The sequence below is a fragment of the Silene latifolia genome, chromosome Y, assembly GCF_048544455.1.
Source record: "Silene latifolia isolate original U9 population chromosome Y, ASM4854445v1, whole genome shotgun sequence".
In the NCBI taxonomy this organism is placed as follows: Eukaryota; Viridiplantae; Streptophyta; class Magnoliopsida; order Caryophyllales; family Caryophyllaceae; genus Silene; species Silene latifolia.
The window spans coordinates 18942939-18965061 of record NC_133538.1 but is presented as its reverse complement, the minus strand read 5'-3'; the positions used below and the strand labels follow the sequence as shown (position 1 = coordinate 18965061).

Here is a 22123-nt window from a genome sequence, read left to right as displayed (position 1 = left end):
GCTACTAATGTCACCATTAGATGTAGCCATGTTGAGTTATCCTTATTATTAGGCTGACCCATATTTGCTGCCACCAAGAGGCAATACATGTTGAGTTACTCTGTTTATTTTAATTCTTGAGGTTCTATGTTTTGTTTCTTCTTGATGAGGCACTTATGTGTGGTTAGTTACTCAATGACAAAAATGTGCTTGCTGAGAGTAACAAGGAATTAATCACTGAACTTAAAATATCATTAACTTGCCATTACAAACTGATTGCTTACATAGTTCATATGTCACCAAAATGGAGTCTTATAATGTTCAGTAACATTAATTAAAAACATGTAGATTTTGATGTTTGATTGATAAACTGTCATGCCTAAAACAGTTTTGATGACAGTTTCTCATTCAAACAACAACCAAGGTTGTTCAAAAGCAGACTTGGATGCCTAGATATAACATTAATTGATATAAATCACTCATCAGTCCACAAGTTATTAAAAATTGAATGCATTCCTTCACCAAATCTTCATTAACTGTTAAGTCTCTTGGTAGTGTTCCTTGCCTTCTTTGTGTAGCCTTTACAAGATGTGGTAGTGGGTAGTTATTATGGCCTCTCTTTTGCACAATTTCCACCATACAAGCTTGTAAACTTAGAAAAACATTGTCTAGTGTTTCAGCTGTCTCTGCTTCATATGCTTCAGTTACATTTTGCACCAACTGTTCAACTGTTTTTGCTGGGTTTTCATCTTGAATAGACTGAATTGATCTAAAGAAACCTAGATCTAAAATGTTCAAGTCAGATGAGTTTGCTGGTTGTTGTGTTAACTTGATGTTAAATCCATCTGAATTGGCTGCCTCCATGAAATCTTTGTCTTTACCACTTATATGAGGCTTAGCATTATCATGTTGAATACTTATATTCTTTGATGCAGATGCTGGCCATTTTTCTTTAATGGCTGGTATCACTAAGTTGATCAATGCTTCTTTTGTGACTGCCTTTGTGATAGATTCAACTGGTTTTGTGACTATTGTACCAGCTTCCCTATTCTTACTTTTTCTTTTTGCTGGTTCTTGATAAGTAAATGGCCATATACCAAACTTTCCATCAAACAAAAGTTCTCCATTTCCTTTGTATGTTGGCCTTAAAACTGCTGCTAAGAACATGATTTTTGTTATGTATCTCTTGCTTTTACAACTTCTATAAGGAAGAGCTTCATTACTGCCAATGTAGTATCTACACTTTGGATTTGTCATATAAAACCATTTTTCATCAATGTGAATGATAGTACCCATATCCTTGAACATTACACACCTCAATAGCCTATCAAAGACTAATTTCCCCATTACAAAATGTAACCTTATATGTTTGTGGTCTTCACTTAAAGCTGAATGTATTGAACTTGTGTGAGACTTAATAAGTCCTTGTTTTACCCATCTATGGCAGGTAGATGGTGCATGCCCTATAGCCTTGCCCAACCTTTTCAGTGTTGTTCTCTTTGACACATCAAGTGCCATTATGGCCTCTAATGGACAAGGTATCCTTTCTTTCCCCTTCTTTCCCCTTATCTTACTCCTCACATTAATATGAACTTCATGTACCCTCTGTTGTTTTGCTGTTGTCCATATAGTGAAAATGGATTTCCTTGTGTCATTGAACATGCTTGCCACTTCATTCATCTTCCCATGTGCAGGTTTCCCGTTTTTACAGCTCTCAAACAGCAAGCATACCACCCTATGTCTCTCATCATCTGTTAGATTAGGTTTTTTCATAATGAAAATAGTTGAAACTGTAATTTTAGTGAACAAGTAATTGTAATTATTTAAAGTTGAAGTGTAATTTTTTATTGTTTTAGTTGAAAATGTAAGCTGAACTAATTAGAACATTTGCTGCACTTTATGTACTCTAATTTCTTTGACTTGATGTTTTTTGGTGGGAGATTTAAAATTTCATGAAAAGTTCTTTTCCCACCCAATTTCCCTCCAACTTGTTTTCCCCCTCTCTTTTCATCAAAAACCAGGTAACATTGAAATTGGTGGGAAGGTTAAGCTTGACCCCACTCCTTAACACAACTACTTTATTTTCTAATTAAACACAAATAATGCAACTAATTGTCTTTCCTTGGTTGTTGAGCCAAAAGCAAATGGGTAGATCATATAAAAATGGAGGAAGTAACATATTGAATTATCACAAATTCTTATTTCAGACCGCAAGATCCGTCTGAAATAATAAGACGGATACCATTTTCTCTCACAAAATACCCATTTAGGGAGTGGGTGGGAAAGCACATGGGGATGTCCCACCACCCATGTGATTTCCACTTGTGAGAGGTCTTATTGTTTCAGACGGATCTTGCGGTCTGAAGCAAGACGGACTGTTGAATTATTCGTCTATTTTGTTGTTTCTTTTATTTTATCTATTGAGTCTCTGAGTGGTCAAATAAGACGGTGCAGCTTTGGTTCTAGGGGTTTCAAAGAAAAGATTAATTAGTTTTCTTTCCTAATAAAAAAAAAAGATTAATTCATGCTATGTGGTACTAAGACTATGTTTATGCAGCTAGTCTTGCTTGTGACGGGCTAATCCCGTCACAAGCTTGTGACCTCTCACAAAAAGAGAGAGGGGACAAAGGCGGGGCACCCCCATGTGCTTCTCACTCACCTCTTAATGGGCATTTTGTGAGAGGAAACGGTATCCGTCACAAGCTTGTGACGGATATCGCCGTCACAAATGAGAATTTGTGATGTTTATGGGTACATCTTGCTAAACATAAAATCTCATTGAAGACGGCGATATCCGTCACAAATTTATGACGGATACCATTTCCTCTCACAAAATACTCATGAGAGGTATTTTGTTTGCTAAAGTAGGTCTTGAATAAAGACAAAACTAAAACAAATAAAATAAAGATAAATGAAATTAATATGTTGGACCAGGATTGTCAAAGGGCAAAACGTTTCATATTAGACCATCCCCAAGCAGAAGGTCACCTTAATCGGGTCACCAAAATATTTCCGCTTAATCACACCTTATTAATCTTGACCCACTTTCACCCTCCCAAGCAGAAGGTCACGACCTAGGTCAGCAACCCAATCATTTTTCACTTCCCAACATTTTCAATCATTTTACACATTCTCTACCCAGCAAAACCTCTCTTACTTTTCAATTACAATTTACTTACAAATTATAAATAAGTTAATTATGTAAATATCTTAATAAATTAATAAAATATGATAAGTATATTAATTTTATTTCGTACATTAGAAAAAAAAAATATTTTAAAATAACAATGTTAAAATTTTAAAAAGTGAAAGACGATTTTATTGATATTCTGACGGCTCTATTTAAATCCGACATAATAATTGAAACAAAAATAGTACACATTGTAACACACGGCTAACACCTCCCCCAAATAATCCCTTCCCCCAAACCATTATTTACACCCCAAACACATACGTTATAGTACTTCTCCCCCTTTTTCTAAATCAACATCATCTTCATCATCCTAAATCCTTCTAATTTACCATTGTCATCATCAACCATTATACCCCAAACCATTTACCATTGTCATCATCCTCCGTTCTTTCCTCAAATAATTTGTAATTTTAATTTATTTGGCTCACAATCAAAATCAGTCATTTATTTGTGTTTTTCGCTAAAAAAAAAAGTTCCAAAATCAGTCATAACTGAGTTTGTTCAATAGGTAATTTTAAAAGTGACTCAAAAAAATATGCTTGTATTTTATTTTTTCTTGCTATGGTATATAATCCTAATTTTTCATATTAAAATTATCTCATTTTTTTGGCAGGAGAAAGGAGGAGTATTGCTGCAAAATTACAATTTGCAGGCGTCCTTTTTTTTTCCTCTTTCATTTGTGTCCAACAACCAATCAGATGATGTCACATACAAGGTCACCACCATTGTCACCAATTCTTCCTCAAGGTCACCTAGTGACCCTGAGTTATTCAAGGTCACCAAATTACCACCTTAATACTCCTTAATTACCGTCATTAACATGACCCAACAAGGTCACGACCCAGTTGGTTATCAAGCCTAGGTGGCAGCATGGCATTAGAGAGGGAGTTTTCTTGAATTAAAAAAACAAAGAAAGTTATCATCTTAATATAAAAATCCTATTTAACTATAATTTACAAATTTGTAAAAAGATAAAAATTATATTAATATTCATAATTTTTTATGTTCTACAAATGAAGACCATTTTTTTTGGTAGAATGTGAGCTTTGATTAATAAAACAATCATAATTACATCATTTTAGTCCACTTTTGCAACAAAACTAGATTGAAAGATACAATCAGATACTAAGTCCCAAGCTGTCAAGCCAAACTTTATCACCTACTAGAATAGGTCGAGGAACAACTTGCAGCAGCCTTGACTTCACAATGGCTTTGATCTCTTCTACAACAGCACCAGGTCTTCTCAATTTAAGGTCAATGCGACATTTGTTTCTCTCCATCCAGACTGCATACCAACATGCCAGTCTGATCAATGTATAAGCTTTCTTTTGCACCTTGGAAATACCAGTGGCAGTGCCCAAAGTGATATGTAACCAATCCTCCAACAGAGCAACAATCCTGGAACTATAATCACAGGTCCCAAACAGATGTCCATGCCCTTCTTCTTCCCTCTCACAAAGAACACACATGTTAGTATCACACAGGCCCAATGAAAACAGTTTTGCTCTTGTGTTCAATGCTTCATGTTTGATAAGCCAACCAATGAGTGAATGCTTAAGAATAGCCTAGCCATCTCAAACATCCTTGAACCAGGGGACAGGGGGTGTGTACCCTGCATCCACTGGTATCCAGAAGCAACAGTATAACCAGTAGGACTTGCTAGCCACTGAGTGCCCTGAAAGCCAGTAGCTAACATAGCCCTAACTTTACAGATATTCCTCCAGTTCCAGTTTGAATCCGGAGGAGGTTGATAGCTATTCTAATCTACCCCTTTCATATACACATGATCAATACAAAGTACCCATAGACGACCAGTCTTGGTATAAATCCAATTGACAAGCTTACCCACAGTTGCAATATTCCACACCCTAGCATCTTTCACACCTAAACCACCTTCCTTCTTGCTGCAACAAACTTTCTGCCATGCAACAAGAGGAGCTCTATGATATTCAGCATCACCAGTCCATAAGAAGTTACTGCAGATCATTTCAATCCTACTTATGACTCCTTTAGGAATCAAAAAGATAGAGGCCCAGTAATTATGCAAAGTGTTAAAAACAGAATTTATAAGAACTAGTCTGCCTGCATAGCTTAATTTCCTAGCCCCAATTCCTCTGATTCTGCAAACAATTTTAACAATTAAAACCTTGCAGTCACTTCTTGTTAACCTTACTGCCTGCACTGGAATGCGCAGATATTTGAAAGGCAAAGAACCTTCCTGGAAACCTGAGACTTAAATAATATCCAATTTGAGAGTAGCAGCTACACCATTGAATACAACTTCAGATTTTGAGGTATTAACCCTCAATCCAGAAGAAGCAGAGAATGTAGATAAAGCCCTAAGAAGCAGCATAATCGATTTCACATCACCCTTACAGAACATAAGGAGATCATCAGCAAAGAGGAGGTGGGTTAACTTCAATCCTTTACATAATGGATGGTATCTAAAAAACCATCTGCTAGTTGCATAGTCCAGAATTCTTGATAAGTACTCCATACAAACACAGAAAAGGAGAGGGGATATAGGGTCACTTTGCCTAAGCCCCCTCTTGCCCTTAAAATATCCAAATTGAGCAACATTCAAACTCAAGGAGTATGTAGGAGAAGAAATGCAGCACATAACCCATTGCTTAAATTTGTTGGAAAATTCAAAGCATCCAACATTTGTTCCAAAAAATTGTCATTCAATTGAATCATAAGCTTTTTGAAGATCTAACTTGAATAGGCATCTAGGGGAAACCATACTTCTATTATAAAGCCTTACCAAGTCTTGGCGAATCAAGATATTCTCCAGAATACTTCTACCTTGAATAAAGGCTCCTTGGTTCTTGCTAATAATATCTGGTAGTATAGCAGCCAACCTAGTGCACATGATCTTAGAAATAGCTTTGTACAGGACATTGCAGCAAGAAATTGGATGGAAATGCTTAACACTAGTAGGTATGTCCATCTTAGGGATGAGTGTAATAGTTGTAGCATTAATCTGAGTAAGTAATTTGCCATTATCAAAAAAGTTTCTCACTGCATCACACACTTCATCTCCCACAATAGCCCAAGCATCTCTATAAAACTGACTAGTAAAGCCATCTGGACCTGGGGACTTGTCCTTAGGTATACTGAAAATGCTCTTCTTTACTTCCTCAGCAGTGATGAGGGTGTCTAAAATATGCCAGTGTGCTTCTGTATAACAAGGTCCCCTGGTGACTACATGTGTAACACCCCCATACTCCAAGTGCCTTACCAGGACCACTTAGGTATAAAGATGCTACCATCTCGGTTGCCCGAGGCAATGATAATCATAAGACAATAACGAAACAACATTTAAATAGTATAACTTTAGTGAATAAGATACAATCCAAAACGAAATACCAAAATACGGTTACATGTTCTCAAACCAACACTAATGGAAAAAACCTCTATTGCGTCAGTTGTAAATGGCCTTTTGCGTCTGTTTTGACCTGACGTATATATAGGGGTCGTATTTGATATGCGTCAGTTTTAAAACTGACGCAAATGCTTAACAATTGCGTCAGTTGTGCTTTCAAAACCGACGCAAATGCTTAACAATTGCGTCATTTCTTAATAAAAAACAGACGCAAATGGGCAAACAACTGAGGCAAATGATTCAGCATTTGCGTCTGTTATTTGGGAAACTGATGCTTTTGCTTTTATCTTTTGCGTTAGTTGTTCTCATAACTGATATTATTGCCTTTTGGTTTTAGAGCCAATTTGGTTACCTTTTTGCGTCTGTTATTTGAAAAACCGATACAATTGCTTTTTACTTTTTGCGTCATTTATTGTAAAAACTGGCGCAATTTATTAATATTTTTTTTAAAAAAATATAAAAAGTTGCTACCGAAATTTGGGCAGCACCTCCCCATAAAATTGATAGTCAAAATGTCAACAATTTAAAACCTGCAATAAGATGTCCAACCAAAGGACATTACATTTCAATCCAACCAACGTCATTCCAAGATACAATCCAACCAACAACGTGCCAAAATACAATCCAACCAACGCCGTTTCAAAATACAATAATCCAACGTAACAACGTTTCCAACCAACAACGCTACAAAATACAATCCAAGTCATAGTTACTAAGGTAATCTATACTAAATGTATGTTATCTAAACATTTATTCGCCCAAACTTCTCTAGCCACATTCATATCGATCATTGACATGGGTGAAGTTGCAATATTCTGGATTTTCAATATCAGTATTAGATAGTAATAAATGTAAATGAAGAAAGAAATTGACAATGAAAAGTTAAAGTAAGAATCAATTACCTGTTCAAATTGTATCTCCGGAACTTTACAATAGTAGAAGGTTATGTCATACATCCATTTTATAACATAATAACCACACTCATAATCCTCAGGTTGTTGCGGACACTAAAGTTTTAAAAAAAATATGCAATTAATAATAAGTATTAGTTGATACATAATAAGAATTCCATTATACCCGACTCATAATAAGAAGCGATAATGTGGGAGAGCTGATATAGACTGTTAAGGTGGCAGAGAGCATATTACAATAACATAATATAATGCAACTTGAGGTGTTAAGACCATATAATAACTATGTTCCTTCGACACTTCACTTTGAGTGTATCTCAAATGTCCGACACTCTTGATCTTACGACATTCTGACACTTAACTGCTTGGTCCAAAAAATGTGTCTGCTACCTAAACTCGCCACTGTGTCAGGTCGGGCCAGGTGTGGCTGAGTTACGACTTACTACAGTGAGAACCCGAGTAGTACAGCTCCAACAACCAATTTCATCAACCAAAACAAACCCAGAGTCAAAATAGATGGTTAAGTTTATGAAGACATAATCCTACCTAAATTATCAATTGGGTAAGAGAGGGAGGGAGATAAAGGGATGAAGGGGGTTGCCGGAGGGAGATAAAGGGAAGGGAGTTCAGAAAAATCAATTGGGTAAGAGAGAAAAAAATTGGCAAGGGTATAATTATTACGTACTCGGATCTCTTTGATATATACTTTAGTACTTTTATTGTTATAGTTGCGTCGTCCTCCATAAGCACAATATAGTACCCAAGCACCTTCAAGAACCTTTTTTATTTCCATCTTCTTAGGATCCCTTTTTCGCGAGTCCAAAATATACATTGTGTTCAATCCCACGCAAACGACAACCAACATCCAATGATTACTGTGATTAAAATATAACAAAATCATTACATATCAAGAATTAGAACTTATCTGCATATGACAAAACTAACCTTACATTTCAATTTCAAAATCTGATGATGACGGTAAAAAAAATTAGGCACTAAACTATAGCAGCTGAAGTAGCTTTTAATTTTTAATGGGGTGAAACAAAATGAGAAGCTTGGTTGGTTCAGTTTGGCTCTAGAAGAAGAGGCCGACATCACAGCTTCTCAAAAAATAAGTTTGGCTTTCTTTTTCCATGAGTTTTTAAAAAAGCAAGAGTCGTTGTACAGCTACAGTTAGAGTATAGTACAACTAACTAACTCCAATTACGACTTTAATACTTACCCTTCATGAAATGCTCTCATGATATACTTCTTATCTTCTTGAATTTTCATTGCATGGGCAATATACGCTTCACATTGTTTTGAATTATGCATATACTTCACAAGTTTCACGGGGCACAAGTATGCAACTAATTTAGTAGTTTCGATTGTAGTTTCACACTGGTACAAGAAACTACAATTTTCATCATAAAACCGTGAGGAAATTAGTAATCAAACTATTAGTGAACAAAAGACCAATAAATGAAATAGGTTCATATATACATACATTTCTCAAGCTTGAAGCATAACAACATTTAGCCATAAATATCGGAACATTTGCCTAATTTCAACGACGGTCAAATAGCATTCAATATCATTATTATTCTCTTGGTAATTAAATATTGAGCCATCAATCAGAATTTTGATGCATGCAATGGTCGACAAGGAGCACAACTTCTGTTCTAAGATCTGATAGTGATAACTCAAGGCTTTCACTTCCTCTACACTAAGAGGAGCTCTCTCATCTTCTTCACCTCTCTGTTGTTTCCCTTTGTCCATTTCAAGGGATGCTGCCTAATATAATATAAAAAAAAAAGTATATAAAAGTGCTAAAATAATGGAATAAAATTTGTCAAAATAGCAAAAAAAAAAAAAGCAGAAGAGGGGGGTGGGGGGCAGCATTTCTTAGCAAGAGTTCAACACAGTAATAGCTTTCTCTTACAAGTCTACAATCATAGAGGTATCCAAAATGAACAAAACATGAAATCTGCATAAATCAAGGTGGATAATTATCTCTGTCTATCAATTTGACTTGCTAAGTTTACTCATAAACATTGAAATACAGAATTTAGAAGGGAAATTTATTCGTGAAGAGAAGTGAGCATTTGAACTTAACGGTGGTGCCGATTTTTAGCATGGGCAAACGGTAATACCACAAGGTAAGCTTGAAAAAATTCAAAATTACTATCCTTAAGCGGGGTGAGCACCTTCCCCTAGCTTCGCCACTAAGGTTATTTAACACCAAAAATATAGGACATAGGGATTAGAAATACAGGGCAAAGAGTTGCAAGAGTACACCAGCAGTAATACTACAAGAATGAAATACAGGGCAAAGAGTTGCAAGAGTACACCAGCAGTAATACTACAAGAATTTCATTTAAACAAATAAACCAAACCCCATTGCCAGCCTTGTTTATACATGGAAATACATCTAATTATTTGTTTACCATTTCTATTCTTTGCTTTAATCAAAGGTAAACAAATGGTACTAGAGGTAATAACTCTTATTCAATCAACAAAGTAGGGTCAGACAGTCGCAACAACAGCACTAAACACACACAAAAATGCACCATTAGAAGACAAATTTCATGGAATACAACACAATCTTCTAACACAGAACCTATAAAATAAATATAATTGAACTTAACTACCTTCTTTTGAACCTTATTGCCGGATTCTTTAGTATCTTTCGACTTGGCTTTTCTCTTTCGAGTCTTTTCTCCTTTATCAGCCTAATAAAAATAATAATATTTGATGAGGGCAATGCTAGGTTTCTTATAAGTACGACATTAGTCTAAATGCTATAGATTAAAAATCAAGCTACCTCATCTTCGCCTAACAAAATTAAGGTTTTCGACCATTGCGCAAAACTCCCTTCCACTTCTCCAACCTTACTAAATCCATTCCATGGAAATGGAAGTCGTGCGCCAGCTTTAATAACTTCATCTATGGACACTTGGGCGTTCTGCATGGTCAATGGTGTGTTGTGTACCTTTTTGCCTTCAACCCATGGTGAAACCATCCCATGAGCAGCAACTGTCACTTCTCCATCTTCAATGATAGCAAATCGACATGGAACTCTCTCCTAAGACATTCTCATAATACAGTTAAAAGTCAAAAGATATGTATTAAAAGATAAGGTAAAATAACCAAACAGTTTGTCAGTTGGTTAGTTTGTTTGAATATACAAAAATCTCAGATGCAAGCAAAACTCTCAGACTCAAGACCCTGAACCCCAGGTGCCGAAGACCTTGCTCGTGAAGTAAATAGGCGTAAAACTATCATTTGTAGGCTGTTCACCACTTGTTGACACACTCGGATCATTTTCATTTATAGGAAAATGCTAATGTTCTAAGGGCTCGGCATGATCAGCACAAGGGTATACATAAATGACATTCACAAACCTATCTAATCCTGAAACTTAATTTGATTCATATGTTTTGATCAAACTTGAACAAATTCTCATGTTACGGCAGCAATAGAGACAAAACAGCTAAAAAGGTATACAGAAATGACAAATTTTGACAAATTTCTAGGAATTTACTAACTCAAAAATAACTAATCAACCAATGATCATAACTACTTTAACCAAAAACAAAAATCAACAAAATTAAGTACTTAATAAAGGGGTACTTACAAATTTGGAAAGCTTCATGTTTCATGAAAATGAAGGGAAGTGTGGTAATTTGTGTAAGACGGATATGCCCGTTTTAAACGAGAATATGGGTAAGATAAACAAAGGAGGGAACTTCATAGTTTATACTGCCAATTTATCATATCGACTCCATTTGGTTCTGTAATACCCCGTATTTTATATAATCGATTAAACGGATATTATTATATATTAGTATTATACATTTTATATTGGTTGCATCGTAATATCGTGAATGTTATTAAGTCGGGTTTATATCGTATATGTTGAGTCGGGCTACATCACATTTTGTCTTTTGGGTCAAGAATTACCCATCTACATTTACCCAACGACCATACCCGTTTAACCCATTTGCCCTACCCGGAACATGTAACCACCATTTACCCTAAACCTAATCTAAGAGCCGCTCTCCCTCTCCCCTCTTTTCATTTTATCATTCATAAAACCATTTCTAAACCTAGAGAAAGGGAGAGGAAGAAGAATTGTCGAGCCTTTCATTTGATTGAAGATTTCTCATCGATTCCAACCTAATTCGATTTCCTTGTTTGTAAGTCGATTTCATTCCATTTTTTATACTGTTTTAAATTGTTTGTCTTCAAAAAGTTTGAAAAGAGAGTCCTGTTTATTTGATGTCTAGTTTATGCATATAAAATATTGTAGTCAAATTCTTTATGGTTTGTCCTAGGTGATTTATTTATGAACATGTCGCTAAAACGTCCGCGAATCTGATTTGGTTGTGGAAAATGATTTGAAACCCTAATTTTTATGTCGATTCAGTTATGAGGCTTCTTAATACATCATCTTTGTATAGTCTAGATGATAATAGGATTTGGAATTACTGCAAAATAATGTTTTAAACTCGTTTTATGAATCAATACTTTTTATGCGACGGTTTCTGTCAGTTTTTGGAAATCCGTCTGAAAACTCTTGATAAGTTTGGAATTTGAGAAAAACACGTTAGATATAATTTGTAGCTAAGACTCATGGGGTTCCAATCCAATTGGCCTTGTATCAATTTGATATTTCTGGAATTAGTTATGTATTTTATTCCGAGTCTGTCATGTGCTGGAAAATCAGGAAAAATCGTGTTTGTTCTTTAAGTTGATATTCCTATTAAGTTATGATGAGTCTAGGTTATATGCATGATTATTTGATTGAGTAGGTGGTAATTATACATAATTATGTTATGTAGGTGATGGATATGTGAAGGATCATAATTGATTGCTTGTGTGCTTGGATTGCGAAAAGGTAGGGAAATACACTTGACTTATTATCGTTGTTGTTGAATTGTGTTGACTTGTTTGTGTTTCATATGACCAAACGTTGAACGTTGACGTGATTCGTGGTTGTTGATTCATGTTATGATTCATATCCTGGAATGTGCTTGATTGAATTGATCGTATTGAGTATATTATCACAACATTCGTGAACCAAGCATGATTCTATGATTTACCGGTTCAATGATATACATATTGTGTTGCATTAATTTCTTGAGCATTCATATGCATTGGAGATGGAGGATGTTGTGGTGACGTGGTGTGGTGATGATGATGTTGTGATAAGGCCCAGGCGGGTTCTGCAGGACTTGCCCTGGTGTCCTCAGCTGCGAGCTGGCAGATCGGCTACGGTCGATATAGTCTACCGGGGATCGGTATGGCTGGGTTGTACGGGTTATGAGATATGAGTTGAGACGGAGGTGGAGGTGACGGAGGAGCATGCATATCATATTTTGTTGTTTCATTGTATTCCCTACTGAACCTCGTGGTTGACCCTGTGTATTCGTGAACACCTGTGATGACCCAAATATTGGCGAGCAGACTTGACAGGTTTATGAGATAGGATGGGAGTTTGATGGGCGTGAGACACTGGATCAGAAGACTTAGTAGCTAGATCATCATTTAGAAGACTTTTACTTTTATTTATGTTAGTTCTTTGTAATTTGATGTAAATGAGGTTTTGTAAAAAGGTTAAGTTAAAGAAATTATGTAATTTGCCTTGGAGTTTAATTTGTTATTCACTACCTCGGAAACCGAGATAGTAATGATCCGGTTTATTAGGGAATGTCTTGCTAGAGGCTCCTTTATAAATCGGGGTGTTACAAAGTGGTATCGAGAGAACGATCCTCGGGCCTAAACCAATGAACCCAATGAACGTAGGATGTGTCTAAATAAAATGAACCCTGGGAATAAATCGTTAGGAGCTCACAGTGCGGTTAAGAAGGCGCCCTTAATGCGTGCTCTTTTGCCCTCTCAGTTTTGAACCAGGTAACCCGAGAGAAATCGAGTGAATGAGGTAGTTAGAAGGAAAACCTTGGATATAATCGAGTGGGTGTACACCTTAAGACCTATATATTCTAACCACTCTGCAGGACAACGTTACGGTAAGTATTTTTTATGAATGATGACGTGATCATATGATGTTGTGGAGATGAGAAATAAATTTTCGTGTTCAGGTTGATAATCAATGAAGTGTTGGATTGTGGTAATCGTGAGCGTAGAAATAATTGCGAATTGATGATATTTATCTGGATGGATGTTGAATGACGTGTTGATAGTGCTATTATGTCTAATGATATGCGGTTATGTGATCCCGAAGCCATATGCTAGTATAGTATTGTGATAGTAATCAGAACACTATTGAATTGCATGTTTCTAGTCATAGCAATCGTGATTTAGGTGTAAGGAGTAGATCGAGATGCGAAGGGATTCTATGGGATAAATGTTTACGTAAGTACAAAGTGTGAGATTTAAGTTGGGATGGGTTACTATACATAGTATGTTCATAAGAGCTTGTAACATAGTAAAGAATGACCTAGTGCTGAAACTCGTTTTGTTTGATTTTACTCTTTAATTGACCTTACTGCCATTTCTTTTCTGTTTATTGCCTATGGATGAAAATTTTATGGGAGATATCCTCGGGAGTTAGTGTTCATTTGGCGTTGGTTTCATGCTTATAGGATATACAGATTAGGAGTAATAAATATTTTAGTGGGCTGTGGTCAGGAAGTTCCTGAGCAGTGATGTTTTGACCAACGATTTTGTAAAAATCCTCATTTAAATTGTATTAATAATTTTTGCATAATTCCAACTCCATCGATCAGAAGATTCGCATATGTTTTCAAATTGATAAGCCACGAAAATCTTGATGTCTCTATATTAAATGGTAAGTTTTGCAAACTGACCCAAGTTTCGGACCAATTGCTGTCACATACTTGTTTGGACCAACTGAGTTGTAAAATCCTTTAAAAATTGAATTCTTGAGCTTTGGACCTCATTATTTTTTTCACGAATTGTTAACTCTCTGTATGTTATAAAAAGCAATATAACTCAAGTTTTCGTTGAACGGTTATTTATTCGTGATTTTTGGAAGTTACAACGTGAATCATAACTTTTAAAATGTGAATTCTATGTTGAGTTTTCATACAGTTGTTCGATTATTTCATGAGCCCTATTAATGTGAAATTATAGTGTCCTTATATGATGATAGTAGCACACATATTCATTGGTTATGTATCTTAACAAGTGATAAAAAAATTAAAGTTTAGTTTATAACATTGTTGGCATGATAGTATGTGTGAAATTGAATAGCTTAATCTGATCCTTAATCGAGGGTGAAATATTTTATACGAGTCCAGTTGTTGCATATTTTATATATGTTTGGCATGTTGTAATACCTCTGGTGTGTTCATCATATTTGTATAGTGGTCGGATATATATAAATATAAAACTATATTGTCATATCTTGGTAAAGTTGGTGGCGTTAAATGTTAACTTGATTGTTCTAATATACTCGCGTGAATATTTATAATAATTATGTTTAAATGTTTACACATGGATGGTAGTAATGAGTATGTCTAACTGTTCACACATGTAGGATGTCATCTGAGTTCTCATGTCTTTTATGTGAGTCTGTGTGCCTATAGTTATACTTATTACTTTCATTGCATTAATTTATTTCAGTTGAACCTAAACTTATGATATGATAATAAAATAGTGTTATTGTTCCTTATTGGATATGTTCATAGTTGTATTGTCATGAAATGCTAAGGTGATTGTTGCAATTGTCACGATATTTGAAATATAGTTGATATAGTTACGATATAGTTACGATATTTGAAATATATTCTCGAACCGTCGAATTATAATGAGATAACCCTTTGATGATTCACATGTCATGCGTATGTTTAAATGATAGTCGTTACAGTTACGTTTAATTGAGCCGCGAGTTGCCTATTTGTTCAAACCGTGCAAACCAGAGAACTTGTTCACCTTACTAATCTTTTGTCATAGATAATGTTTTACAAGTTATATTATGGTATATGTACATGTTTAAGTTGTTTATGCGATATCTTTTATTTTTGCTGAAAATGAATTATACTGAGTTGATGGATACAATTGAATGGTATGGTTGCTAAAATGTTAAACATATGTGTGATATGGAAGTAATTTTGTTGTTATTGTGAATCATATAACTATTAATACTCAATTGTAATTTCGGTTGTTTGACTTCTACATTATTAAGTTAATTACTCATGACGCCTTACGATCGATGGTTCCGTAAGGAGTTTAACTGGGAATTTTATAGTGTGCCTCCGATCTAAACTAATAATCTTCTTATATTGACTATATGGTTAGACTCTTGTCTAGTTCTTATGACGTGATAAATCGTTTTAAAATTTAACATGTAATTGAGTTGGTACTTATACTTTGTGTGACCATGCAACCTGTGATAAATAGATCTATAATAAAGAGGTAAAAATTTGATTGAACACAGTTAAATTGTAGTTACGTGCTTTACTTTATGGTACGAATCGTATGCTTTGATGAGACGTCACCAGGGAATGTGTACTATCTAAAAGGTCTCCGATTAAATGCTGTAGTCGTGTTAGCCGTGTATATAACTGAGTAAAGAAGTGTGACTAGAACCCTGATGTTGAGGTAATAGTCGTTCATTAGTAAAGATAGGACTGAAATGAATAAGATGAACCTGTAAATTATGAAATATGAGTCGACACCTAAGCTTGTATTGTTTGAAGGAATTGAATTAAGTTTATCTGATTTTGTGTTTCGTAGTAAGCTGTAAATGGATTCTATGGACGGCTCTGTTATAAGATTTATGTTAAGAAAGTTATTCACCGTCCAGTATGAAAGTAAAAGTTTTGAAAATGAAGTTAAATTTTGTCGTGTGAGTATAAATTCGAAATGAGATTTCCCGATTGTTGTCCGGTTGTATGGTTTCATGATATTTTCTAGTCTGGAGGAATGAAGCTAGAATGGAGTCACAAATAGTGGGTTAATTTAGTCATGTTGTTCGTTCATGTAGTGAATTGGTGGGTTGTGGTTAGTTACGAATGTCAAAACGGGAAATGTAATGTGGTGATTTAAGTGAGTTATGTGTTAACATGGTATGTTGATATTAGCATAATATGTAATGAATATTTGTAAAATTGGTGTAGTTAAATACATTTAATCTTTTATGTCATTGTGTTGGGTGCAGTTTAAATATATTTAACACCAAGAACGAAATTTTATGTATGATAGTCTTGTATGTTAACTTTCCAATATCATTTGTTTACTCGCTTGATTGACTCGACCAATAAGTTTGTAAAATTTGCCAATCAATGTGCGTTCGTCATTCGTGAATAAATCCCAAACCCTTTGTTATGAGGATTAAAAATATTTCTAGGATGATAAGTCTTGAAACTGGTTGTCTTCATTTTATTGGTGATTACGTGTCTTGACCTAAATGCATACGGTTATGTAAAGGAAAGTCAATTTGGACCTATTAGGTTACAAATTTTCATAAATCGATTTATTAAGTTTTGACCCTAATTCTTTTCTTATGTTGATTGATTCCCTATGTTCCTAAGGTATGAGATTACAATGATTAGTGAAATGAATAATTACTAATGATTTTTACTGGTAACCTTGTAAAGCATTGTTCCATTCATAATTTGATTATTCACATGAATAAATGTTACCAATATTTCTTGGAAAATATGCTGCCACGAGAATACGCCGGATAGGATTATCGTGGTATGTTACGTTAATTAGTGATCTTGCTTAGTAACATTGATGAGACGATGTTATTTGACATGAACCATATGTGAGCACCTAGGCATCTTGAGAGAGCTTGTATATTGATTGTCTTTAGTAGGGATTAGTAACTTGAGCGTGAGTTGTGAATCTTTTATCCTCTTTCAGTTGTTAGCAGTAGTTTGAGAACTTTTGTTATAATAATGAAGGTTACGGGGACGTAACCATGTTTAAGGAGGGTAGGATTGTAAAATCTTTATACTTTCATGTGTGATTTCTCAGTTTGGCTATATTGGTTATGCGTTGTGTGGGTTATGTTGGAGTGTTACATGATGTGTTTCTGTTATGGTTAAACTTCGGGGACGAAGTTTATTTTAAGGAGGGTGGAATGTAATACTGCGTTTAATATTCAATTTGGTGGGTGCCTTACATACTTTTGTATATGCGTTTCATAATTCGTTTGTGTTGGTTGGTAGAGAGGGTAAACTTCGGGACGAAGTTTCTTTTAAGGAGGGTATTTGTAATACCCCGTATTTTATATAATCGATTAAACGGATATTATTATATATTAGTATTATACATTTTATATTGGTTGCATCGTAATATCGTGAATGTTATTAAGTCGGGTTTATATCGTATATGTTGAGTCGGGCTACATCACATTTTGTCTTTTGGGTCAAGAATTACCCATCTACATTTACCCAACGACCATACCCGTTTAACCCATTTGCCCTACCCGGAACATGTAACCACCATTTACCCTAAACCTAATCTAAGAGCCGCTCTCCCTCTCCCCTCTTTTCATTTTATCATTCATAAAACCATTTCTAAACCTAGGAAAGGGAGAGGAAGAAGAATTGTCGAGCCTTTCATTTGATTGAAGATTTCTCATCGATTCCAACCTAATTCGATTTCCTTGTTTGTAAGTCGATTTCATTCCATTTTTTATACTGTTTTAAATTGTTTGTCTTCAAAAAGTTTGAAAAGAGAGTCCTATTTATTTGATGTCTAGTTTATGCATATAAAATATTGTAGTCAAATTCTTTATGGTTTGTCCTAGGTGATTTATTTATGAACATGTCGCTAAAACGTCCGCAAATCTGATTTGGTTGTGGAAAATGATTTGAAACCCTAATTTTTATGTCGATTCAGTTATGGGGTTCTTCATACATCATCTTTGTATAGTCTAGATGATAATAGGATTTGGAATTACTGCAAAATAATGTTTTAAACTCGTTTTATGAATCAATACTTTTTATGCGACGGTTTCTGTCAGTTTTTGGAAATCAGTCTGAAAACTCTTGATAAGTTTGGAATTTGAGAAAAACACGTTAGATATAATTTGTAGCTAAGACTCATGGGGTTCCGATCCAATTGGCCTTGTATCAATTTGATATTTCTGGTATTAGTTATGTATTTTATTCCGAGTCTGTCATGTGCTGGAAAATCAGGAAAAATCGTGTTTGTTCTTTAAGTTGATATTCCTATTAAGTTATGATGAGTCTAGGTTATATGCATGATTATTTGATTGAGTAGGTGGTAATTATACATAATTATGTTATGTAGGTGATGGATATGTGAAGGATCATAATTGATTGCTTGTGTGCTTGGATTGCGAAAAGGTAGGGAAATACACTTGACTTATTATCGTTGTTGTTGAATTGTGTTGAGTTGTTTGTGTTTCATATGACCAAACTGTGAACGTTGACGTGATTCGTGGTTGTTGATTCATGTTATGATTCATATCCTGGAATGTGCTTGACTGAATTGATCGTATTGAGTATATTATCACAACATTTGTAACCTTAGGAATGATTCTATGATTTACCAGTTCAATGATATACATATTGTGTTGCATTAATTTCTTGAGCATTCATATGCATTGGAGATGGAGGATGTTGTGGTGACGTGGTGTAGTGATGATGATGTTGTGATAAGGCCCAGGCGGGTTCGCAGACTTGCCCTGGTGTCCTCGATTCTTGGAAATGGCGGATCGGCTACGGTCGATATATAGTCTAGGGGATCGGTATGGCTGGGTTGTACGGGTTATGAGATATGAGTTGAGACGGAGGTGGAGGTGACGGAGGAGCATGCATATCATATTTTGTTGTTTCATTGTATTCCCTACTCAACCTCGTGGTTGACCCTGTGTATTCGTGAACACCTGTGATGACCCAAATATTGGCGAGCAGACTTGACAGGTTTATGAGATAGGATGGGAGTTTGATGGGCGTGAGACACTGGATCAGAAGACTTAGTAGCTAGATCATCATTTAGAAGACTTTCACTTTTATTTATGTTAGTTCTTTGTAATTTGATGTAAATGAGGTTTTGTAAAAAGGTTAAGTTAAAGAAATTATGTAATTTGCCTTGGAGTTTAATTTGTTATTCACTACCTCGGGAAACCGAGATAGTAACAGTCCGGTTTATTAGGGAATGTCTTGCTAGAGGCTCCTTTATAAATCGGGGTGTTACAGGTTCAATTAAGCCACCACCAGACTTTAAAACACAAGGTTACATAAAAGGTCTTATCTAAAAATAGTTTTTGATGACAACTTACCTTTAATTCGATGAATGGGTCACTATGATGAGTTGAATGGCAACTACTATGATCTTGTTCATCAAGAGAATGATTCTTTGGCAAATCTTCCAAAGTAGCATCAGATATAAACACTTTCCCACCATTACTCAAAGCTTCAGCTATTTTCTTTTCCATCAGTGTATTCATTTGCTCCATAGCTTCACTCTCCGCCTTCTCAATAAGCAACTTGATGTCATCATCTGTATACCGCTTTCCACGATTATCTCGACTCGGTGGTTTTCCAAAATAAGTTTAGAGACCAACACAGCCGCCCACTCCTCTCGTTCTCCCTGTGTGCTCTGGTTTCCCTAATGCTTTCACCAACGCATCCTCAAATCTAGAAGGAACAAACTCCCCTTTTTCCTCTTTTTCCTTCCAAATCCCCTGTTATAAAGGAAATATGGTACGATGAAATAATAATAAACACACTAACATATTTACTGAATTGATAAGAAAAAAATATTAATTTGTTTAGAATGAACTTACATATTCATCAATAACTTTTTGCAATTTCGTTGGAGGCTCAGCACTAGTTGGCGGGGTATGTGCTTTGATCCAAGCATAACCCCGATCACTAAGACGTTCCACTACCGTTTTCTGTGTAAGAGCGGGATCTTTATTAGGTTGATTCTCTGCCTCTTTCGAAAGCTCTTCTACATACCACTTATCTTGCTTGCCTACATACCCAGCTCTTCCCAAATAATGTGGATGTACATTTTGCTTCTGAGCATTTTGAGCCTTTTTTCTCTTTTCCTATAAAAAAACGAATCCAAAATATGACCAAAATGTTATAACATAAGTAAATGAACATGGTAGCTGCTAAATAGGGGAATAAAGATAAGAGCAATGGAGGACATTCATAGAAATAATCTGTCATACAGTTAGCAAATAAATCCAATATACTCTATCAGGTCTGGAAGGCTTAGCATGATATTTTACTTCATCAAGTTTTTGATGGGAAAAAGAGACTAATAAAAAACTTAAATGGTTGGTAAATAACTAACTATATATCCTTCATCCTTGGACGGAGGAGACTAGTGTTAGAATGAAGAGCAACTTCAAGCAAAAAGAAAAAAGTGACTTTGGTATAAACTCAGATAAACTCAGGGGCATCAGTTGAGAATTAGCATATCATTAAGTTAACAAAATATGACCAAAATTTTATAACATAAGTAAATGAACATGGTAAATGAAGGGTTATGGATTTATTGAATTTGAATCTGTGGAGGCAACAGAAAAGGAACTAAGACAGCTATTCAGCCCATTTGGTCAGGTGAGAATTTATATTTAGTTTAAGTTTCATATACCACACCGATGGAATTTTTTCTTTTGAGCAAGTGTTGCCCGTTTTATTATGTAACAATTACTGCTAAAAAAAAGTCATATCTCTGACATGGAAAATTGTGCTTGGTAAGTTCTAATCTGAGCATATTTGTTAGGTAGCTACTTGCTGCGAGTACACAACTGACAGTTATAGTTGTTGGTTTGCCAAACCAGAGGACTTGAGTTATGTTAATTTAGTCGTATTAGAAGCTAGCCGCTAACTAAATAAATCATTTGAATCCTGTAAAAAATTGACATGAAAATCAGCAGTCATGCGCTGCTTAACAAACTCATCCCAATCCTCTTGCGTGAGTTGTTTGTACTTTCCAACTGGACTTTTAATAGTGACTTCTCCATCATCAGACTTTTCTTCTCCATCATCAGACTTTTATTCTCCATCGTCTGACTTTTCTTCTCCATCATCAGTCTTTTGTTTAGGGAAAATGTAGGTGCTTGTCATCCTCGTCTTCCAATCCTTAAATCTATTACGCACAACCCTTAGAATAAATTTCTTTTTGTCATCCTCAAGATTCAATGTTTTTTGGAAATAAAAAAAAGAAGGATACTACTACTAATGTTCTAATATAAATTTTTTAAATCAAATAATCAAAATGTTAATCATATACTACCTTAGCACAACGCCACATTGTAGTTTTCTCGCCATTTGTTACATCTTTCCAGCTTTTAATGATCCTGATATTTCGCGCCAACTTTCCCATATCAGACCTAAATTTCTTCAACCACCGTCCATAAGGCTGACCAAGCTCATTAAAATCAATATACAGTTTCTCTTTTTTCTCATTTTTCTCATTTTTCCCTTGGTCTTCTGCATTCTCCTGGTTACTAAGAATCTCTTCAAAAGTTTTTCCCGTTGACGGGCCCCTCGTCTTCTTTTTTGGACGAGAATCTTTATCTCCATTTTTAACCATATTGTGGACCTGAATCAAATTAGAAAAATATGAGTATGAATAAATGAAGAAAAATAACCTCATACATAAATAGGAGTAACATTGGAGGTTCAAATAACAGCCTAATAAAAAAATTCAAAAAAATGAACATAAAGATAAACGGGTCATCAATTAGTA

At 35.1% G+C, this 22123-nt stretch overlaps 1 protein-coding gene across 1 annotated transcript; it reads right to left on the bottom strand.

The window, feature by feature from the left end:
• Positions 1 to 408: 408 nt before the first annotated feature.
• Positions 409 to 1752, bottom strand: LOC141627686 (uncharacterized). Its single transcript, XM_074440914.1, has one exon. It carries the CDS (start codon positions 1750 to 1752, stop codon positions 409 to 411), a length of 1344 nt encoding a protein of 447 aa, XP_074297015.1.
• Between the last annotated feature and the right edge of the window lie 20371 nt (positions 1753 to 22123).